Consider the following 22377-nt stretch of genomic DNA (forward strand, 5'->3'; position numbering starts at 1 on the left):
GGCCCAAACCGTGGCCTTGGCCTTATTGCTGTAGTGCGGACCTCTAAGGCCTGTCCTGTCTCTTGTTTGTCGGGTGTGGGGGGGAGAGTGGGGAGCCAGAGTGGGACCCTGGCCTCTGACTGCCTTTCCCTTCTCTTCAGTTGGAGAGCAAGCGCGACGCCTTCTCGCCCGTGCTCCTGCAGTTCTGCACCGACCCGAAAAACCCCATCACCGTCATCCGGGGTTTGGCGGGTTCCCTCCGCCTCAGTGAGTATCCTGCCCGCGGGGCTGGGAATGGGGGGCCGGATGCTAAGGATGTTTGGAGGTGGACCTGAGCTTGAGGCGGAGGCTTGTGGGGTTTGGGGAGGGGAGAGGAGAGGATTTCTGAAAGGGGCAACATATCCTGTATTTGCGACCCCAGACTTCGGGGTCGGAGAAAAGTGTGAGGGTGTCCTTTTATGAAAAGATTTGCAGTGGTTTTCTCTGTTGGGATGTGTGTGATTTTGGGGAACTCTGGATAATATTTTGCGGGGTGTCATAGGAAGCGGGTCTTCATAGGCGGGTGGGTGGTGTCATAGGAAGCGGGTGCTTGATTGAAGAAGTTTTGTTTCTGTGAGGACGAGCCAGATACTCCCCTACCAGATGCAGGGGAGCAAGAGCAGGAGAGAGGGCATGCCCTCCGCTCTTGCCTGTGGGCTTCCCAGAGGCCTCTGGTGGGCCACTGTGGGGAACAGGAGGCTGGGCGAAGTGGGCCCCCTTGGGCCTGATCCAGCAGGGCTGTCCTTAGGTTCTTAGGTGTGGAAGAAACAATCTTGAGGAACGAGATTAAGGGAGGCATCGCTGGGAATCGCTGGGATTAGGGGAGTGACGGTGAAGAGACCAGAGAGATGTGCCGAAGAGGGGGGGGGGCATAGGTGAGCCCCTCCCCCTCCCCTCAGTGTGGGGGACGCAGGGGCTCTCGGCATCCCTTCCTGACTCTTCCCCCCACCTTCTCCCCAGACTTGGGCCTGTTTAGCACAAAGACGCTGGTGGAGGCGAGCGGGGAGCACGCGGTGGAGGTCCGTACGCAGGTGCAGCAGCCCTCGGACGAGAACTGGGACCTCTCGGGGTCGAAGCAAGTGTGGCCCTGCGAGAGTAGCCGGTCGCACACCACCATCGCCAAGTATGCCCAGTACCAGGCCGCCTCCTTCCAGGAGTCCCTGCAGGTGAGAAGGCCGCGCCCCTCCACACCCTGGTCCTCCGTCACGCGCCCTCCTTGGCCAGCGCTCTTCAGGCGGAGGGGGGGGGGTTTCTGCAGCAGCGGTATTGGGGGTCGGGGGGGGGGCTTTTGGTGGCTCCTGTCGCCGTGCCTGCACCCAAGTACCATGGGGTTTGTGCCTGTGTGGAAACCCCTGTATTGACCTTTTCCCTCTCTTGAGGCAGGAAGATAAAGAGACGGACGATGAGGAAGCCGATGAGCCCGACAGCACCACGGAAACGCCCCCAAGGTAGACCTTCCCGTCCCTGCTTTTTGGGGGGGGGGGTTGGTGGTGGCATTGGCACCTGGTACTGAGTTAGTCGGGTGGCCAAGAGGGTTAACACCTTGGGAAGGGTGTGGTCAGGTAATGGCTGTTGATTCAGGCCTGGAAGGAGATTAGCAGGGAAAGGGGTGGGGGTGCTTTCTTCTCCTACCCCATATACGAATACGACAAAGATTTATATATCGCTTTTCAGCAAAGGTTCCCAAAGCAGTTTACGCATATATTTATTTATTTAATTAAATTATATGACTCCCTGTCCCCAAAGTGCTCACAATCTCTCTCTGTATATTATATTATATTTATTTATTTTAATGTTTTTTACATTTAAATATAAAATAATATATTTATTTTCTATTTACATTTAATATCTATTTGCTTGTTCTTTGTAGCAACCCTGACCAGAAACCGCACCAGATCATCAAGTTTGGGACCAACATTGACCTCTCGGACGCAAAGCGGTGAGAATTGAGGGAGGGGAAAGTATGAATTGAGCCATAGAAATCTTTGTCTCTCTCTTCACCCCAACCCCTTGATAGCCCTTTACGCAATAGTAGGTGTGCCCTGTAGCAGCTTGAGGGTGCTCTATAGAAGACTAGGAAGTGAGGCCCGTCGTTGACTGAGCAAAATCATTTTGAGCAGATTACACTTACAGGAACGTTCATGAAAGGCAATGCAGGTCATAGAATTTTTTATTAATGTGCTTGCAAAAGGGAACGAAAAGAACAGTTTTACATTTATAGGGTTTCAACTTCAAGCATTGATCATTTTATTGAATAATTACCACATGTAGTCAATTTGGATCATAGTTAATTTGAATCTGAGAAAGAACTTCTCTTGGGCATGATGTCATCTTTGAATCATTGATCTGATTACTGAGTGTAAAAATCAGTTGTGGACAGTAACAAGATATGATTATTATATCCAGAATTTCTTCCGAAAAATAAAAAATAAAACTGCAAAGCCTTCACCCAGCATATTTTAGTGTTAAAAAGAAGTGCATACATCTAGTCTAAGTGGCAGAATTGTTTATGCAAAATCTGGTTTCTCTGCTGGTGTAGGAGGTCACCCAACGTGGGTTATCCCCACCCACATTCTCCAGGAGGCAGGATCAAGAAAACGGAGGAAAACTTAAATAGGCCCCCTTGTGGGCAGTTCCTTCCAGTTCTTTTTCCTGCCTCTGCCCCAGAGGCTACAGCTTGCCTGTGGCTCCGTTCTTTTTGGCCTGCCTTTTTACTAACCAGCTCTGTCAGTTTTCTCTGTCCCTTTTTTCTTGCTCCTCCCCACTGTTTGACTCCTCTCCTCTGTCCTCCTTTAAAAAAAACAAATCCCTCCGTTTGCTCTCCCGTTCTCACTGCGCTCCCCGCTCTGCTATGTTTCTCCTCTCCTCCTCCGTTCTCTTCCCTCCGGCCTGATGTCTGCAGAAAGGCAGCGTGCTTCCCCCCCCCCCCCCCGGTTCAAGCACACTCAGCAACAGCTTTCCCACCAGAACAGCGGGGCTGACGTTGGAGGCCTGTGGCCTCGGGAGCGGCAAGAGGGAGCTTCGCTGGCACGATTGGGCCCCGGCTGCTCTCCTCCCAGGCGCCACTGGCGGCGCATGGCAAGGACATAGACTCCAAGCACGACTCCAGCCACCAGAGCATGGCCACTCAAAGCCTGGGCAGTTTGCATCTTCAGTGGAGGGGAGCAGTGTTCCCTCTAAGGTGAGCGTGTCTGCACGTGCCCGCATGGTTTTTGATGTCCGCTCAGCTTCGGATCCCGCTCAGGTTGAATCAGGAAGTTCCCGCCCTGAATGCACATGGTGCGCACACATGCCTCAAGACTACCGCCCAGAACAAAACTCATTTCTTGCACGGATGAAAAGAATTGGAGAGAACGCTGGAGGGGAGTGGGGGGAGGGGGACAGCGCTGCGAAGGGAAAGGCGCCCTCGGAGACGTACTCCCCACTGCCACCGATTCGATCCCCAGTGGGGCAGCCCTCCAACCTGTCCCTGCAGTCTCCAGCTCAGGCACAGCAGCTCCTCATCCAGCAGGCTGTTCAGGCAGACCCCACGGAGCTTGACCTGATGGGCAGCAACCCTCCTGACGATGCTGGCGGTTCCCACCCAGCAGACCCGGACTGAGGGAATACTCAAGAAATCCATTAGAAAAAAGTCCAAGAAACAAGGGTCTCCCCCACCCTGCCACTCCTCCGATGACTTTGTGGCGGGTGGGGAGATCACCTGATTTGTTCCGTCCATTTGGGCTCCAAAACCCGCCTACGAGGTGGGGGAAATGTCTGACGGCACCTCTCTCCCCACTTCCCACTGACACCTCTTCTTGCAGGCGGTCTTTCAGTCCCTCATCACAATAGCTGCTTTAGGTCTCAAGGCTACCCATCTGGACACAGGGGAACCCATATCCAAGGGGCCATTAGTACTCCCCAGTCCTTTGACCAGGGCACCGATCTCCGACGGCTCCACCCCAGCTATGAAGGAGGAATGGAACAGCCCCTCCACCTCTAAGTGTGCAAATGTGTTGGCCAATCAGCTTTCCGACTTTGAGGAGGGAGCGTTGGAGCTTCTCCAGGTTCCCTTCACCGATGCGCCAATTGTGGCTCTGCTCGGTGGCGCAGTGTTCCCCAGGTACGGGGACTCCACCTTGAAAGAGGCAGCGGATAAGAAGGCGGAGGCTGCCATTCACAGGGCCCACGAGTCCACCTCCATGGCCCCCATCACGGCACACATGGCAGCTTCATTGGTTTCCAGGGCTTCCGTATTCTGGGTAGATGAGCTTCTCACCAGCACTCTTATCAGACCCTGCTAAGCTAAGGGGCCGGTTGTTCAGACTGCAGCCCTTGCAGCTGACGCCACACTGCACAGTGTTGGGTTCTGAGCCCACGCAATTAGTGCAAATGTTGTTGCACAGCGCAACATATGGCTGCGTCATTGGAGAGTGGACAACGCATCTGAGCTGAGCCAGCGTGGTATAGCGGTTAAGAGTGCTGGACTAGGACCGGGGAGACCTGAGTTCAGATCCCCATTCAGCCGTGATACCTGCTGGGTGACTCTGGGCCAGTCACTTCTCTCTCAGCCTCACCTACTTCACAGGGTTGTTGTGAGGAGAAACCTAAGTACCGTATGTAGTGCACCGTTCCGGGGCTCCTTGGAGGAAGAGCAGGATATGAAATGTAAAATAAAAATAAAATAAAATCTAAGTCCAACCTCACGGCAGCCCCTTACACAGGTTCAAAGCTTTTGGAGGGATGAGGTCCTTAAGGACATATTGGCCAAAACCAAGGACAAAAAGAAGGCGCTGCCGTCTGCACATAAAAGGGAGGAGAAAGAGGCCCCACAAGGCCCAGCCAGCTCGACACAGCTTTCCATCCCTCTTTCCATCCCAGAGATTCGCCAAGGGCTACTAGGCCATACTGGAAGAGTCCAGGGCAGGCAGTCCTGTCAGAATACATCAACTGACAAGAGGGGACGAGGTCCAGCTCCCTGCATCTACAGGCGATGGGACATTTTCAGTGGGTGGAAGAATACTTGGGGTCTCCGGCTGTGCATCACATCAGTGGAGCATCCCACATCCAGGTGGACTGGCTAAGCAAACAGGACGTCCGGCGGGCGGAATGGAGCCTCCCCCTTCAAGACGCTGTCATGGCTGACTCAGAGGTTGGGAATGCCTCGGATCAATCTATTTGCTTCAGTGGTGAATGCGAAATTGCGCAGATCCATGTTTCGTTTTCTAACGCTGGGTGGACGCACTCTCGACTTCGCGGCCCCCGTTGCTGCTCTATGCGTTCCTGCCAGTTCCAGGATGTCTACGAAAGCTCAGGCTGTCCCATGCAGCGATGATCTTGACCGCCTCCTACTGGCCAAGGAGACCCTGGTTCAACCAACACTGTAGCACTCACAGACGGAGGGCCCCTGTTCCTGTCCTCCAGGGAGGACTTGCTATCACTGGGTCCAGTTCTCCACCCAGGCCCAGCGTGGTTGCAGTTGACTGCGTGGGGGCTGAGAGGGCCTTGCTGAGGAAGAGGCACCTGCCATCAGAAGTCATCAGCCTGATCTTGGCCTCCTGTAAGGCCTCCACTAACGGTGTTTCTCAGATGACGTGGCGGAGTTTCCTCCATTGGGCCTCCAGGTGGTTGCTCCAGCTGAACAAGTGCAAGCGGAAAGACCTGCTTGTCTTCCTTCAGGAGGGCCTCTGCGTGGGGCTGAAGGCTGCCTCTTCTCACGCAGATGCTCCTCAGCCACGGGAGGGGCTCCTGTGGGGGGCTACGCAGCTGTCTCCACCGGGGTGCCATCGCTTTCTGACGTGGGACCTTCACACTATGTGCCGCGTGTATCACACCTCCCTCCGTTTGAACCCCTGCGCATGACATCCTTTAGGCTGCTAGCTCTTAGTGGCTTTCTTAGTGGCGGCGACGTCTGCTTGCCAGCTCTTGGAACTGCAAGCACTATTGGTGAAGGATAATCTCTGTATTTTTTTCCATTTACGCTGTCCGGCTGACTCCCAACCGGTCATTCGTGCCTGAGGTCAGTTCCATCTTCCACCAACTGGCGGACATACTCTTGCCATCCTCCTGCCCTGCGCCTCCCCATGCGAAGGAGAAACAGTGGCGTAAGCTTGCTGTGCGGAGGGCTCTCCGTGTATATATCAGTCGGACGGCGTCATTTCCGGGATCCTGATTCACTGTTCGTGCCCTTTCAGTCGACGTCTCTGGGTCAGAAGGCATCAGCCGCTACGATTGGTCGTTGGGTCCAGGCCTGCATCGCCCCTCGCTGACGAGTCGCAGCGTTTACCGGGCCCGAAGCTGCTTACGGCTCACGCCACTAGACGGGCCGTTGCCTCGGCTGCTCTCCACAAATGCTTCGCTGGAAGAGAGCTGCAAAGCTGCTGTGTGGAAGTTGCCCTCTACGTTTCCCAGATGTTATAAGTGGGATGTGCACCGCCTCTTCTCGGGCGGCATTGGGACGGTTAGGATTCTGCAACAGGCCCTTCCCATCCCGTAGATCCAGCTTGGGCTTGTTCCCAGCCCTGGTTGTGTCTGTGGTATTACCCACGTCGGGAGACCTCTAACACCAGCAGAGAAAGGAACGTCGGGACTCACCGTGATGGTTTCTTCTTGCTGGTGTTACGGACAAGGTCACCCAAGCCCGCCTGGGGGTAGCTTACTGGATCTGCAGTCTGGGTGGAGGATTCCCTTCTAATGGTTTCTCTTCTTTGGCCGTGCAGCGTCTCTGTCTTCTGTGCTGCCCTCGGGCACCCTGGTTCTTTGTGTATATACGCTATTTAGTTTTATGCATTTGGGGCTGTTTTTCTGAGCTAGAGCTGTTCCATTGAACTGGAAGGAACTGCCCCTAAGGGGGGCCTATTTAAGGTTCCTTCCGTTTTCATGCTCTTGCCTCCTGGAGCATGTGAGAAGGGATAACCCTTTTGGGGTGACCCTCCCCCCGCCCCCCATAACGCCAGCATGAAGAAACCTTCACGGTGAGTACGAACATTCCTATCTGTGGGTAATCGGGAAGAATTACTTTATTTTTCACCAACTCTTTAAAATATATGATAGATAGTAATGTGTGTGTTTGTAGGAGCGGGGCATACTTTACTCTCCTTCTATTATTGTGCTTTTTCAATGTGAAGTTACATTATTGCTCGAGCTGCTCCTGTGGTTGAATCTTGTCGGTGCAAGGAAATGAGATTATGGTCTTTGATTTCAATGCTGCCATCCAGATCAGGAACTGCAGTAAAATGGTGGCTCTGTGCTGCCTCCCAGTGGCCTTGTTTAGTTATTGCAAGAAAAAATGGTTCTCGGCAGCCTCCATGTGGCCAGGCCTTGTCCATAAGCATCATATAGCTCTCCCCTGCCCCACTGTGGTCAAAACTTGCCATTGCAAGTAGAGGTCACCATTTACTGCCCTTTGCTGCCCTGCTGTGACTGGACCTGGAGTTGCACTTCCCATGATGAGATTTCTCCATACTGCTTCTCTGTGGCCGCACCATAGAAATGCCCCATAGAGGTTCTGACTATTCTTCTCACCACTGTACTCTATGATACTGCTCTCTGCTGCCTCCATGTGGCTATTGCCTGGTCGCTCTGGCTCTCTGCTGCTCTCTAGTGGTCATAGTTGGTCATTGAGGTTGTAGATACTTTTTGCTCTCTGCTACCTTGAGAACTTCCATAATTTTTCACTGCTGCTGAAAAGAGGATTATGGCTCAGAGCTTCCAGAGAGTGACATGGATGGTGCAAGGCAAACATTAAAGGCTCTTTTTAAAAAATTAACCTTCATTTTTCAATGCATGGCAGGTGGAAACCACAGCTGCAGGAGTTGCTGAAGCTTCCGGCTTTCATGAGAGTCACGTCGACGGGGAACATGCTGAGTCATGTAGGGCACACCATCCTGGGCATGAACACGGTGCAGCTCTACATGAAAGTGCCTGGCAGCCGCACACCAGGTGAGGAGGAGAGCTGGTCTGGTGGTAGCGAGTCCTTTGCTAAGCAGGACCCATCTGGGTTGCATTTGGATGAGAGACTGCATGTTGAACAGTATAAGATATGGGGCCACAGCTCCCAGCCCTGCCTGGACTTTCTGCATGCAAGCAGATGCTCTACCACTGGGCTGTGGCTCCATCCCCATGAGCGCTCATATGCAGTCTCCCATCCAAATGCAAACCAGGGCAGACCCTGCTTATCAAAGGGGACAATTCATGCTCGCTACTGCAAGATCAATTCTTGCATCTCAGCCAAGGAGCAACCAAGATAAAAGGCTGGAGCAGCTTTCTGACGGGAAAAAGCCTAAAGCATCTAGGGCTTTTTAGGGGGAAAGGTGATGAAGGAAAGGTTTGTAAAATCACACATGCTGTAGAGAAAGTGGTGGATTGAGAAGTCCCCCCCACCCCTGTCTTAGAATTTGTGATCTCCTGAAGAAACTGATTGGCAATAGATTCCGGATGGACAAAACGAAAGTCCTTCACGCAGCACAGAATTCATCTATGGAACCCACTGTCACAGGATGTGGTGGTGGCGGCCACTAGCGTAACTGGCTTTACAGGGGAATTAGATAATCCATGGAGGAGGAGATATATCGATGGGTGTTGGTAGTGATGGCTAAATGGAACTTCCATGTTCAGAGGCAGTCTACCTCTGGATTGCAGTTGCTGGGGCAATCAGGAGGTTTATTGCCTTGAAGCACTGCTTGCAGGCTCCCTAGAGACATCCTGTTGGCTACTGTAGCCCTGTTCAGACATTAGGCTAAATGCTTAAACAAGGAGTGTATGCTGGACGCAGGTACAGATCTGGGCACAGGTACAGTTATTCACCTGTTAGGTTGAACACAGGTACAGCAGCACTCTTCCTGCCTGCACCCTGCATTCGAGGGGCCTGTACCCAGGTTCACTTTTTAAGTGGATGCAGGTGCAGTCATTCACACAAACACATGTAGGAATATACGGAAAAGTGTGCGCTCATACAACAGAAATGTCTGAACAGGACTTGTGGGGAGCAGAATCCTGGCAAAAATGGCCCCCTGGTCTCCTCCAGCAGGGCTGTTCTGACGTTCTTAAAAGGAGTTGTAGGAGAAGCGTGCTGCCTTATGGAACGGGCGGGTGGGGCACAAGGATGGGGACCCGTTTTATGCCTCTAAGTGTGGGTGTAAAGATGACGGTGCTGGCTCCAGTGACCTCCCCAAGCCTCAGCTGCATGCAGGTGGCCAGTTCCTCCTTAGGAAACTTCCGGGAGCCCCGTGGTTATGCCAACAGGGGCCCCATTCAAGTGGGCTCTTCTTGGTGCGAATTCCCACGTCTCTCACTGATGCGGATGTTGCCCCCTGCAGGTCATCAGGAGAACAACAACTTCTGCTCCGTGAATATCAACATTGGTCCAGGGGACTGTGAATGGTTTGCTGTCCATGAGCATTACTGGCAAAATATCAGTGCCTTCTGTGACAGGTGAGTGAGTGAGTGAGTGAGTGTGTGTGTGTGTGTGTGTGTGTGTGTGTGTGATAGGCAACCTTGCCTCTCCAGCTGTGGCTGAGGATGATGGGAGTTGTAGTCTGATCCCGTTACAGCGGAGGTGGGCTTCCCCTAGGGACATGCCAGGTGCTGTATCAGGATCGAGCTCCGTACTAGTTGGCTGGTGGGAGGATGGTTTTTTCTGCCTCCGGCACAGAAACATCTCACACTGGCCCTCTGTCCCAACACATGGTGTCTTGCAGGCATGGTGTGGACTACCTGACTGGTTCGTGGTGGCCCATCCTGGAAGATCTCTACCAGTCCAACATCCCCGTCTACCGCTTCATCCAGCGCCCCGGAGACCTCGTGTGGATCAACGCAGGGACCGTGCACTGGGTGCAGGCCACCGGCTGGTGCAATAACATTGCTTGGAACGTCGGCCCGCTCACAGGTAGAGAGGTGGGCCGGCGGAAGTCAGGGAGGAGAGCGGAGCATGGGGTGCAAGGTCCACCCAGCCACCCCTCCCCTCTACAGGATCTATATTGTGCTCAGGGAAAGGGAGGTTGGGACTTAGAAACATAGGAACACAGGAAGCTGCCATATACGGAGTCAGACCCTTGGTCCATCTAGCTCAGGATTGTCTTCACAGACCGGCAGCAGCTTCTCCAAGGTTGCAGGCAGGAATCTCTCCCAGCCCTCTCTTGGAGATGCTGCCAGGGAGGGAACTTGGAACCTTCTGCTATTCCCGGAGCCAGGGCCGGATTAAGCCATGTGGGGCCTGTCGCATATGTTATAAAGGGGCCCTAAATTTTAAAAACGCACATAAATATTAAAACATAAATTATTTACTTGCATAGTAAAGTAATTCAATTTTTTCATTTGCTATGTTTTGGAGTATGGAAGACCAAGCCACAAACTCACACTTACTACAACAGTGAACATTTATATACCGTTTTTCAAACAAAATTCTCAGAGTGGTTGACATAGAAAAATAAAGAGTGGATAGATGATTCTCTGCCTCCAAAGGGCTCACACTCTAAAAAGAAAAATGTGGTAGCCACCAGCTACTGGACAGATACTGTGCTGGGCCTTCTCTTAAAAGGCACATTTAGCAGGAAAGGGATATTTATTGGAAGCCGGGCATGCGGGGCCCTTGAAAATGCAGGGCCCGTAGCAAATGCTACATTTGCTACTACGTTAATCCGCCATAGCCCAGAGCGGCTCCATCCCCTGAGGGGAAGATCTTACAGTGCTGCTCACACATCAAGTCTCCCATTCATATGCAACCAGGGCAGAGCCTGCTTAGCTAAGGGGACAAGTCATGCTGGCTTCCACCAGACCAGCTCTCCTCTGTAGATCCACTTATAACCATAATCGTGATGATGATAAGAAACAATTTTATGTGTTAGCCTCCCCTCGCCCACTGTGAGCAGCTCATAACAACACAGCAGTAAAAAAAAACATCCAATAAAACCAGACAAAAACTACAACACAAAATAGAAAATACCAACCATTTTAGAACTTTTATAAAAGGTCAGTTTTTAAAGGCCTGAGAGAACGGAAAGGTCTTCAGCTGGCCTCTAGAAGGACAAAGTGACGATGCCAGGCCAGCCTCACTGGGGAGGCGTTTCCGCAGACAGGGTGCCGCCACCAAAAGGTTTGCCTCGGGAGACGTGTCTGGCTGTGGGTATTTATAAATACGAGCTTTCCACAAAGGAAAGACGTTGTGGGCTTCAACCCCCAGAATCCCCAGCTGCAACGACCTTTGCCTGAGGATGATGGGGGCTGCAGCCCACACCCTCTGGGGATCTCTGATGCCGGCACCCTTCCTCCAGAGCCTGGCTGTGCAGCTTTGCTCCTGGGGGCCCCGACCTTTGCCGGCTTGTCTAAGCTCTCTCTTCCCCCACAGCTTACCAGTACCAGCTGGCGCTGGAGCGCTACGAGTGGAACGAGGTGAAGAACGTCAAGTCCATCGTCCCCATGATCCACGTCTCCTGGAACGTCGCCCGGACCGTCAAGATCAGCGACCCCGACTTGTACAAGATGATCAAGTGAGTCCTTCACGGTGCCCCCCGGGTGCTCGGCTGGGCCCAAAGCCAGAATGTCTTTTCTGCTCCCCTCTGCTCAGCTGCTTCAGAAGCCTCTTTTCTGGGGGGACGAGGCCAGGAACTGCCGGGAGCAGATGGGAGAGAGTGGGGGCCAACCCCCTGTTGAAAAAGCATGGCGTGGACTATAATTCCCATCCTTCCCAGCCGCAGGCCATTGCAGCTAGGGGCGATGGGGGTTGTCGTTAGCAGCCTCTGGGAGTCCCTGTTACAGAGAGCGCTGGGTCTGAGTTGGGATGAGCCCGAAGCGTTCCAGCTCCTCTGGAACGCTTCGGCTCCCTGGTGCCGAAACATTTCGGTGCAGGGCGAGGGGTTCCCTCAAGGGGAGGCGGGCAGGTTTTTAAAGGGGCAAGCAGCACAAGCTGCCGCTGGCACAGAAGTATTTCTGCTTCCACAGCGCCACGGTGGGCCAGCGGGGTCTTGGAGGACGGGCAGGTAGGGCCTGCTTGCCTCCCCTTAAGGGAACCGCTGGCCGCCCTGGGATGTGCACCGAAGCAATTTGGTGCACACACCTCTAGTTCTGAGGCTCTGTGCACCCAGCATCAGTGTGACCCAGATCTTGTGCTCCTCTCTTTCTGCCCCCCCCCCCAACCCCTCTGTGATGGCTCCACTGACTTCCTCCAGGATCCCTCCTTGTGCACTAAACCTTCGTTAAACCCACAAGTCTCCTTTTCTGCTGCAGCTCCGCCCACGTTTGCCCAACAGCAACAAATGCATCTCCATCCCCTGCTCAGTCCTGCTCCCGTTTTCCTCTCCTTCCGCCGTTGCTAGCCCAGGGAGTCCCGAGATTGAGTCCTCCCGTGCTGTTGGACTACAACTCCCATAATCCCCAGACACGGTGGCTGAAGAAGTGGTCATCCGGCAGCATCTGGGTGGCTTCCAGATACCAAGCTTTGCACCACAAAAAGTGGTGTAAACGGCGAGGTTTTGTGGCGCCGATTTAAACCCACAGTTGAAGTCCTACAATGGGCAGATACAGCTATTTTTTGCAACACAGATGCGATGTTATAGGGCTGCAACACAGCAATAAAACCCAAAAGCGGGCCTTGGAAATGTGAACAGCACCCCGCTGTCAGCTCAGGAACTGTGATGTCAAGACACAGGCAGAACAGAAGGACACTTAAGGGATACGTCGTGACACCATGGAAAGCGCCCTGAAGACTCAAGGCTGGGAACACTTGGTCTCACCCAGGGAATCTCAGTGTTGGGTCCCCAGATGATATTGGACTTCAACTCCCATAATCCCCAACCAAAGGCCACTGGGGCTGGGGATTCTGGGAGTTGAAGTCCAGTGACATCTGGAGACCCAATCTTGAGAATCCCTGGCTATGCTGAATTAAAGACTGTAAGCCTCTTGGGGCAAGGACTTGTACTTTGTGAAGTGCTAGAATTGACATAAATCCTAAAGCACCAACAGAATTCTCTATGTATGTGGGCTCTGTACACATACAAACGATTCCTATCTTTGGAGGGAAGCTGTTCCTTTAGGAGCTGCAGTGACTGGCATAGAAATGGAAGGGATGAAGCTTTCTCCATTGCTGTGGAAAAGCTTCACCCACCGGAACGGAAGCAATCCAACTGCCAAGGGAGCTGAAGAACAGCAAGCTGTGTGTGTCTGTACACACACACACACACACACACACACACACACACACACACACACACACACACACGGTCCAGTTCACGCCTGCTAACTGGGCAAAGAGGCACCTTTTTAACGTGGTGATTCTCTTTATTGAGCAGGGGGAGAGCAACTGGCCCTCTCCGTCCCCAGCACAGCATCCCTCCAGTGGCTGTTGCTGGTGTCTGTCTTATGTTCCTTTTTAGATTGTGAGCCCTTTGGGGACAGGGAGCCATCTCTAATTTATTTATTTGTTGTTTCTCTATGTAAACCGCTTTGGAAACTTCTGTTGAAAAGCGGTGTATAAATATTTTGTTGTTGTTGTTGTTGATGCTGAATCGGTGCTTTGGGGGAAGCTGAGCGCCAGCCCAGACATGATCCCTGCAGCAGAGCCAGGTCGCCACATCCTCACCACCACGCCTCTCTCTCTCTCTCTCTCTCTCTCTCTCTCTCTCAGGTATTGTCTGATGCAGTCCATTAAACACTGCCAAGTCCAACGGGAGAGTTTGTTGCGGTCGGGGAAGAAGATTGCCTACCAGGGGCGGGTGAAAGACGAGCCGGCCTACTACTGCAACGAGTGTGATGTAAGCGCTGGGCCGAGGGGGTCGACCTTTCTCTGTCTGTGTCTGTGTCTGTGTGTGTGTGTCTCTCTCTCTCATATTTTTCCCCCCTGATCTGTTTTTCTGTGGTGTTATGTTTTTCTGTCTAGCACACACTGCTGGTGTGTGACCCCTCTGGAGGGGCGAGGGGGCTTGTCCTTCCGTTGTTTGTTTTCCCCCTCTCCGCTGGGTGCCAGTTCGCGGAGCACTGTAGCAGGCATTTCCTGCTCAGGACCACGCTGACCCACCAGCACCAGACTCTTCCATGCAGATCTCTGCCCCCCCCCCACCCACTTGCCGCTCTTATTGTGGGGTGGGGCAGTGCTGGCCTTCATGACACGGTTGCCACGTGCCCCACCTTGGAGGCATCTGATGGGGCAACTCCCACCAGTTGCCGCTGGAATGCCGGGCAGGAGGTGCTCCCTACGTCCTCCTGGCCCCGTTTCCTGCCCCCTTCCCCTCCGAGTGGCGTTCCCTCCTGAGGGGGACTGCTTGGGCCCAGGGCAAGGCACCCCACTAGGCCCTCCAGGGTGCACATGATGTCTGAGGCCTGTCTTGTCTTTTAAAATGCCTCCTGTCCCACTCCAGTTGGGGATTCCCTCCTCTCCTTCGGGCCTTGCCCAGCTGACAGCCAGCCGGGGCTCTTGAGAGAGTAGAAGTTTCCAAACAGTAAGTATGCACCGCGGGGGTTTTACCAACGGCAGCCGGGGAGGAGAAGAGGGAGAGGAGCGTCTCCGCCACAGGTTGACACGGGAGGCAGGAAGAAGCCGCTCTCTGCCCCCTCCAACGGGGGGCATCGCTAGACCGGACGCAGAGAGGCGTCTGCTGGAGGGTTTTCCTCGGCTCTCCCCGGCCAGCATTGGAGGTGGCCGGTGGCCAGGTGTGAAGAGGAAGCGCCCGTGGAGATCCCGAAGGAGCCTGGAGACGCCAAACAAGGGCGAAGGACCCCGGTGGGTGCAGCAGCAACTGGCTGGAAGGCAGGCGCATGGAGCCGCTGGGGTGCTCACCTGGACCGGGAGAGGGTGGCATCCTGGTGAGGGAGCACAGAACATGACCCAGGAGCATGGATCCAGTGGAGGCTTGGTTAGACGGGCGCGGACAGACCGGGAGCTTGGCTAGGGCAGCCCGGTATCTGGTGGAGCAGAGGGAGCTGCCATATACTGAGCCAGACCTGTGGTCCGTCTTGCTCTGTATTGTCTACACGGACTGGCAGCAGCATCTCCAAGGTTTCAGGCAGGAGTCTCTCCCAGGCCTGCCTGGAGAGGCTGCCGGGAATAGGAACCTGAGACCTTCTGCGTGGCAAACAGGGGCGCTCTCACTGAGCTGTGGTCCTATGCTAAGGGGAGTATCTTCCAGCAGATGGTGCTCACCTGTAGCCACCCATCCAAATGCAAACCAGGATAGACTCTGCTTAGCAAAGGGGACCATTCGTGCTCACTGCTGCAAGACCAGGATGGTGAGGCAGGGGCAGTAATGATGCAGCCGCTCTAGGGAGAGTGGAAAACATCCACTAGCCTCTTTAGGGGTGCATTAGAGTTAGTTGAGCAGCCCTGAAATGCCTTGAGCTGCATTGGTGAAGTTTCTTTTTATCTGAGCCACGTAGACAGTGAGCAGGGCTTTGTAGGACTGGTGAGGGAGACTCCGCTAATTTGGAGAAGCTGCACAGACGGGCTGAGGAAGGAACCATCCAGTAACTCTTGTCAACCAGGGGCATGCACAGGGCAGTGACTCGGGGCTAAAGAGAGAGGATCAGTAGTTGGACTTGGCTGAACAGAGAGAGGGTAGTTCAGCCGTGTGGTGCTTATAGGAGGAAACAACTGAAGATCAGGCCGGTGTTGAAATTTGGGTGCAGGAAAGAAGTCACGGAAGTCTGAGCTTCCCTGGCATGTGGCTGCCTGCCTGAGCCCAGCACAGAAGCCAGCATTGAACTTTTCTTCACACAAGTCCTGATTCATTCAAGAGCCACAGAGTGCAAGAAAGAACTTGGCAGGAAGACACCAAGATTTCCAGACGCCTCTTACTACTAGAAATACACCAAGAAGAGCTGGATTAGCAAACCTGGAGAAGCGGTCGTTGCAACATACTACCTGTACCCAGCCAGGGAAGGGTAGGGCGCTTGAGGGGCTGAATTCCTTCCTCCAGCCTGGAAGTGGCAGATTGCTTTCGGGGCCGCGTCTTGTAATAAACCCCTACCCTCTTGGGTTCGTGTTCTGGTTCTTTTTTTCCTTCCAAAGCAGCCTCCCTTTGCTTTCTGGTGCGAAATCTCCTTCAACCACTGTAGGGCTTGCTTGGTTCCTGGTGCACACTGGACTTCCTTTTGCCAACCCAGGGGCAGCAGAACCATCCATGGTGCATGTGCTTGTGTTGGAGAAGCCAGTGCCAGGTGGTGCACGGATCCAGTGAGCGGCAGCTGTCCCAGAGCCCATCACAGCTGCTGGTTGCTGCTGGCCGTGTCCATGCAGAGACCCGCAGTAGTGGGGAAGCGTCCAGCCCGGAAGACGCTGGCTGATCTAGTCCGTGAGCCAGGCCCACCAATTCTGGCCATCAGGACTATCTTGGGGGCAAATGCCCATCGTGATTTTTGGCAGTGTCTGCGCCTCTAGAGATGGAAAATAGAGGACAGCTTTGTTGTACTTACAAATTCCTCTGTGTGTGATCACCCCTTCTTTATCCCTAGTCCCAAATGATTAGGGTAAAATTGCAGGCATTTCTGCACAGAGGAAAGGATTAGGGTACGCTCTCCATGCAATACTCCCTGGAGGGCATTCCTGCCTGTTTTTCTTTCATTTTCTTTGACAACACTGGTAGAATGTTATAGTAGCTTCTGTGTTTTTAAAACACTGTTGCAAATTTGGCGGCTGCAGAAGCCAGCATTGAACTTTTCTTCTCTGATCACACAAGTCCTGATTCATTCAAGAATCAGGAATGAATCAGGAATGACCATTTTAATGGTCAGGAGGAGCATTAAAAAATATAGATACTTTGATTTTTGATTTTTTTTAAAAAAAATTATTTTTTGTTTTGTGTTACGATTTGTTTGTCATGTTTTGTATTGGCTGTGCTCTAATGCTGTGTTGTGAGCTGCCCAGAGAACAACTTGTTATGGGGCAGCTAACAAACAAAGTTTATTTATTATTATTGATAAAAGCATGATTACCCACACTGAAAGCTTCACGCATTGTGATGCTATCGCCTTCCCCCCATGCCTAGGGATGTGGATCTTGTCAAAATCGCATCTCAATTCAAATCTGGGGGGGACAGATCAGAAATGTGTCCTCCCGGATGGTACTGCCCACCCCAGCTGGCTCATGTTCTAACTAGCACAGAATACACAGACACGCAAACTCCGTATTGGGGCACCCCCCTGTGGTGAAAGTGAGGCACAACCATAGACGCCATCCAGTGAGAGCAGAGCAGACACCGCAGAAGCATGCAGAGATTTTTTTCTTTTTCTTTTTAACTTGCTGTGATTTGGTTTTTTTGCTGCTTTTTTTTTCTAAATTGGGGAACTTGACATTAAGAAAAGTGTGTTTGGTGGGGGCAAGTTCAGGTTCTAAAAAGTTCTAACAGGACCATCAAAGAAGTGCTGTTTTGTGGGTGTTCTTACAAAATCTGTTTATTTCTTGCTTGTATATCCTGCTCTTCCTCTGAGGAGCCCAGAGCGGTCACCGCACAGGGTTATTTTTATCCTCACAACAACCTTGTGAGGTAGGTTGGGCTGAGAGATAAGGGACTGGCCCAGGGTCACCCAGCGAGGTTCATGACTGAATAGGGAATTGAATCCGGGTCTCCACGCTCCTAACCCAACACTCTTAACTGCTGCTTTAATGGGAGAAGGCGGAGGAGGAAGGTCTTTGAGGAGGGTAGCTAGGATGTCATACAAGGCATCCCAATCTTGGGCCCTCAGATGATGTGGGATGACAACTCCCATCATCCTTTGCCACAGCCCCGATTGTGGGCGCTAGGCCTTCTGAGGTTCCTAGGGTCGTTTGTGGCAGAGGAAGAAAGGATCTTCTGTGAGCAGGCTCACTCACTTGGGGGTGTTTCCTTTCCACTCCTTTGAGACTAGTCCCTGGTGATCCTGCTTCCTGACTCCTCCCCTTCTCCCATTCTGAGCCCTGATTGGCAAGGGGGCGTGGCCTTCTTCCAAGGGGGCGGGCACTAATGCCAGTGTGCCCTTGCAGGTGGAGGTCTTCAACATCCTCTTCGTGACCAGCGAAAACGGCAGCAAGAACACGTACCTGGTCCACTGCGAAGCCTGTGCCCGGAAGCGGAGTGCTTCCCTCCACGGCGTGGTGGTGTTGGAGCAGTACAAGACAGAGGAACTGATACAGATCTATGACAGCTTCACGCTGGTGAGTGGGGCGGGAGCGACAGAGCTGGGTGCAGGCAGGGGTCACCCCCCCAAAGGCAGAGCAGGCCTGGACAGCCCAGGGGCCAAATCCAGCCTGGGGGGACGTTCTTGCTGGCCTGCCCTGCAGGGAGTCCGCAGCAGCAGAGCCACAAAGAACTTGGCATTTGTGTAGGGCTGGCACAGCCAAGGGCCCCCGTGACTCAGCAGGGACAGGGATTAAATTGTGGGCCCCTGGGGGGAGGGAAAGACCCACAAGTAACGAGCGCTTGCTTTAATACTTAAACGTTTATAATTAATTTTACTGCCATCGTTGATGCACCAAAAATCCCCCTCCCCAACACACACACACACACACACGCATTGAGTTGTGGTGGTTCCTGGCCCATCGGGGCATTGGAGTTGTGCACCCCTGTTGAAGCGCCATTGGCCTCGGGCCCCCAGTTGGCTAGGCCCTGCCTCTGAGAGGAGCCGCGTCGGGTCGCCACCTTAAGTTGCAAAGCGCTGACGGGGCTATAGGAAGGAGGCGTCCGAGCCTGACAGAGCCCAGCAAGCGGATGGGCTCCCCTTCACTGACAGGCACAACCTGCCTGTGGTCTCAAGGGGTTGGGGGAATCCCTGGGAAGAGGAATGGGGGGGGTGTATGCGCGCCCTTGGGCAATCTAGGTCTGGCCCCCAAGTGCCTTGAAATATTTGGGTCTGATCCAGCTCAGGGGTGGGTTGGTGTTTTTCTGCAAAGAGGAAACAGACCCCCCCCTAAGGGCAGAGGCCCCCCAGCTCAGCGGCACAACCCCTGCCTGGCCCTTAGAAGGCCCCAGGTTCCCTCCCCGCCAGCATCTCCCATGTAGGGCTGGGAAAGACTCCTGCCGGACACCTTGGAGAAGCTGCTGCCAGCCAGAGCAGACAGTCTGGAGCCAGATGGACCCAGGGTCTGACTCGGTACAAGGCCGCTTCCAATGTTCCAATAAACTGGAGGGCCTCAGGTGGTCACCCTGGCTATACCCGCCAGGAAGGCTCCAGTTCAGAGGTTGCCTCGGCCATGAACTCCTGAAGCTGACCTTGCAGTAGTGAGCATGAATGGTCCCCTTTGCTAAGCAGAGTCCTCGCTGCTTTTCATTTGGGTGGGTAACGGCATGCAAACACTTACTGGTGTAAGATCTCCTCCTAGGGGATGAGGCCGTAGTTCCGTGGCATACCAGCTGCTTGCATGTTGCATGTAGAAGGCCCCAGGTTCGCTCCCTGGCAGCATCTGTGGTAGGGCTGGGAGGGACTTCTTCCAGGATACATGGAGAGCTGCTGCCAGTCTCTGTTGACAATACTGAGCAAGATGGACCAAGGGTCTGACTCAGTATACAGCAGCTTCCTGTGCTCCCATGTTCTGTGGCTTTTGTCTACCAGGATGTTCCGCACTTAGCAATAGCACTTACATTTATATACCGCTCTATAGCCGGAGCTCTCTAAGCGGTTTACAATGATTTAGCATATTGCCCCCAACATTCTGGGTACTCATTTTACCAACCTCAGAAGGATGGAAGGCTGAGTCAACCTTGAGCCCCTGGTCAGGATCGAACTTGTAACCTTCTGGTTACAGGGCGGCAGTTCTACCACTGCGCCACCAGGGGCTCTTGCAGATCTGGAAAAGCAAACATTAGTCCCATTCACACATTACGTTGAACACTCATACAGTGAGTGTACACAGGTACAGCCATTCACACGTTATGCTGAACACAGGTACAGCAGTACACTTCTTATCTGTACCATGGATTTGAGGGGCCTCTCTGTACACCCGTCAGTGTGCGCAGATGTCTGTACATTCATACAGCGTAATGCCTGTTGCAGAATTTTTCAGCAATGCACTTCAAGGGCCTTCAGGGTTGCGCAGTCAGCTCTAGCGTGCTCCCGAGGAGGCTGTCTGGTGCGCCCTCTCCTAGCTGGTGATTGTGGGAGGGAAGGGGATTATGGGTGGATATGGGGATTTAGATGGGGGGTGGGGGGGCGGGAGGGGGGGCCAGGAGAGGGGAGGAAGAGATCTGGAAAGCACGTCTGCAATTAACTCTTTCTTTTCCTTGACAGGCCACGTCACCCAGTTCAAGATGAGCCATGCCACGCCCAGACATGGTTGTCTGGGCTGTCCCTCCAAGCTAGCCTCCCCCCTCCGGACCCCCTGTGTGCGTGGCCAGGGGGACGCCTCACCCGCCCCCTCCTCCCTCCGTAGCAGCTGAGCCTCCGATCTCCACCCACCCTCTCATTCACAGCACAGAACCGGCAAACATGGACTCCCCTCCTGATGGACCCTTTTTAATTTATTCTTCAAAATGAACCTTTTTTTCTGGGTGGTGCTGATTTTGTATTAAAAATGGATTTAAAAGGTGGTGCCGACCTCCCAGGAGGGAGCACGGGCTGTTCTCCCCGTCTCGTGTCAAACTCCGTGCCTGGCCTCTCCGTGAACCAGCATCGGGGGCTTTCGATGGACAGATGGAAACAGAAAGGAGATGGAAACATTTCCTCTTCACAAAAGCATTAAATCTTTGTCTTTCTCACTGGAGTGGAAAGCAAAGCACGTGGAACAGAGAGATGGCTGTCCGTTTGGAGTGTGTGGTTTGGTGTTTTTTTTTTTTTTTTTTAATTACATTTTTCTCGGTGAAATTTAAAGGAAAAAAAGAGTTTTTGAAAAAGCAAACAAAAAACGCAAGCAAGCAAAAAAAATTAATACGGGTTTCTTAACACAGGACTTTTAATGGTTCAGTTCTCTATGGGTGAACTTCTCGTGGGGAGGGGGGAGAGAGTGTACATTGATTTATATATATCTTGGTGGGGGGTGGGGGGCAATTCGCGCGTGTGTTTTTAATTATGACGATGGACATTTGATTTCTTACATCCTTTTATATATTATATATATAAATATAAGGAAAAAAAATCCTGGTTTGTATTAGAAACTGCTTTTAAAAAACAAAAACACACACACACAAATTATACGTCTGGTCAAAAGGTTCATGTGAGGCACAGGTGAATTTCCCGTGCTCTGACTTGGGATAGTGAATATACAGCCCGGTGTAAAGGGCTTGGTGCTGGCCCCATGTCAGAGCCACGGGTAGATGGGAGAATTTTTTGCAAACTGGGGGGAGGGAACTTATTTCTCCCCTCCCCTTCCTTAAGCATTCTCATGGCCTGCCTCTATCCGCTCTACCATTTGGGCAGGGGGCAATCTTACCATTAACCCTTAACTCTGCCCTCCTTAACTCTGCCCTCAAATATTAAATACCCTTAACTCTGACTAACCCCTTCATCTTTGGCTGATAAAATCCTAACCGTAATCTTTTTCTTCCCCTGCACCCGCTTGCCAAATTTGTTACCTTTATCTCCTCAAACTCTGCATGCTTTTGGCGCTACAGTTCTCACTCCCAGTTCAGAATTTTTTTAAAACTAGAAATGTCTCCTATTTGGGGTAATTTTTTTTTTAATTGTACCTCCATGCCTCAGAATTTTTTTGCAGTTTGTAAATGTGTTCTCTCTCTCTCTTTCTCTCTCTCTCTTTTTAATTTATGCATCTTTTTTCGTAATGATTTCTCTATTTATTGGTCCTTTATTGGGGTTTGATCCAGCTTTTTTTTAAAGAAAAAAATCTTTTTACAATGTTGTATCTGTTTTTTAAAGTGTCTTGTGTTTTGTTTTGTTTTTTGTTTTTGTTTTGGCTTCTCTCTGGAACTTTTGTTGGATTTCCAAATGTTTTATTTTCATTGGTCAATGTTTTGCTCAACGTGGTGCTCAATTTTCTCAAGGGGTAGTGGTGCGGGGAAAGGAGAGGGAAAACAAAGCTTGATTTTGGTTCATCTGCTGATTTCCTCTTTTAACAGAATCTCACCCTACCCTACATTGTAAAACTCTCTTCCTTCTGAAACCTGCACTTTTTTCTAATTTCCTGATTTTTACACACACGCACACACACACACACACAGAGAAATTAAAACAGGTGAGCATCTAGCTTCTCTGGAAACAAGCAAACAAAAAAGTGGATTCTTACTGTACTGTAGGGGATGAGGATAAAGCAAATCTTATTTTGTAAATGTAAAAAAAAATTAAATTAACTCACAGAGATAAAATAACCCAGCCTATCTCTCTTGCTTCCTTTTTTGCTTTGGGACATCAGTTTGTGTGTTGTTGAGAGATCAGATGCAAATGTCAAAAATATACATTTGGGCATTAAAATCAGGGTTATTTGGGGTGATGGTGTTCACTAGGAGTTGAACAGAATGTAAAGCCACAATTCTT

General features: G+C 52.1%; 1 protein-coding gene across 12 annotated transcripts in view; it reads left to right on the forward strand.

Moving 5' to 3' along the window:
- Nucleotides 1–22211, forward strand: part of KDM6B (lysine demethylase 6B) — a 100014-nt gene extending 77803 nt beyond the window's left edge. For 11 of the 12 annotated variants that reach the window (XM_053260412.1, XM_053260424.1, XM_053260422.1 and 8 more), the window contains 11 exons: nucleotides 141–246; nucleotides 979–1184; nucleotides 1402–1466; nucleotides 1889–1957; nucleotides 7790–7938; nucleotides 9315–9429; nucleotides 9696–9883; nucleotides 11342–11483; nucleotides 13616–13742; nucleotides 17942–18112; nucleotides 20182–22211. In XM_053260412.1, coding sequence (XP_053116387.1) covers nucleotides 141–246; nucleotides 979–1184; nucleotides 1402–1466; nucleotides 1889–1957; nucleotides 7790–7938; nucleotides 9315–9429; nucleotides 9696–9883; nucleotides 11342–11483; nucleotides 13616–13742; nucleotides 17942–18112; nucleotides 20182–20205 — 1362 coding nt within the window. In that variant the 3' untranslated portion in view covers nucleotides 20206–22211. Of the gene's footprint in view, nucleotides 1–140; nucleotides 247–978; nucleotides 1185–1401; nucleotides 1467–1888; nucleotides 1958–7789; nucleotides 7939–9314; nucleotides 9430–9695; nucleotides 9884–11341; nucleotides 11484–13615; nucleotides 13743–14345; nucleotides 18113–20181 lie in introns of those variants that run through there. The other variant, XM_053260423.1, reaches the window with a different exon arrangement.
- Nucleotides 22212–22377: the final 166 nt, after the last annotated feature.

This window comes from Hemicordylus capensis, chromosome 6, assembly GCF_027244095.1.
Source record: "Hemicordylus capensis ecotype Gifberg chromosome 6, rHemCap1.1.pri, whole genome shotgun sequence".
Taxonomy (NCBI): Eukaryota; Metazoa; Chordata; class Lepidosauria; order Squamata; family Cordylidae; genus Hemicordylus; species Hemicordylus capensis.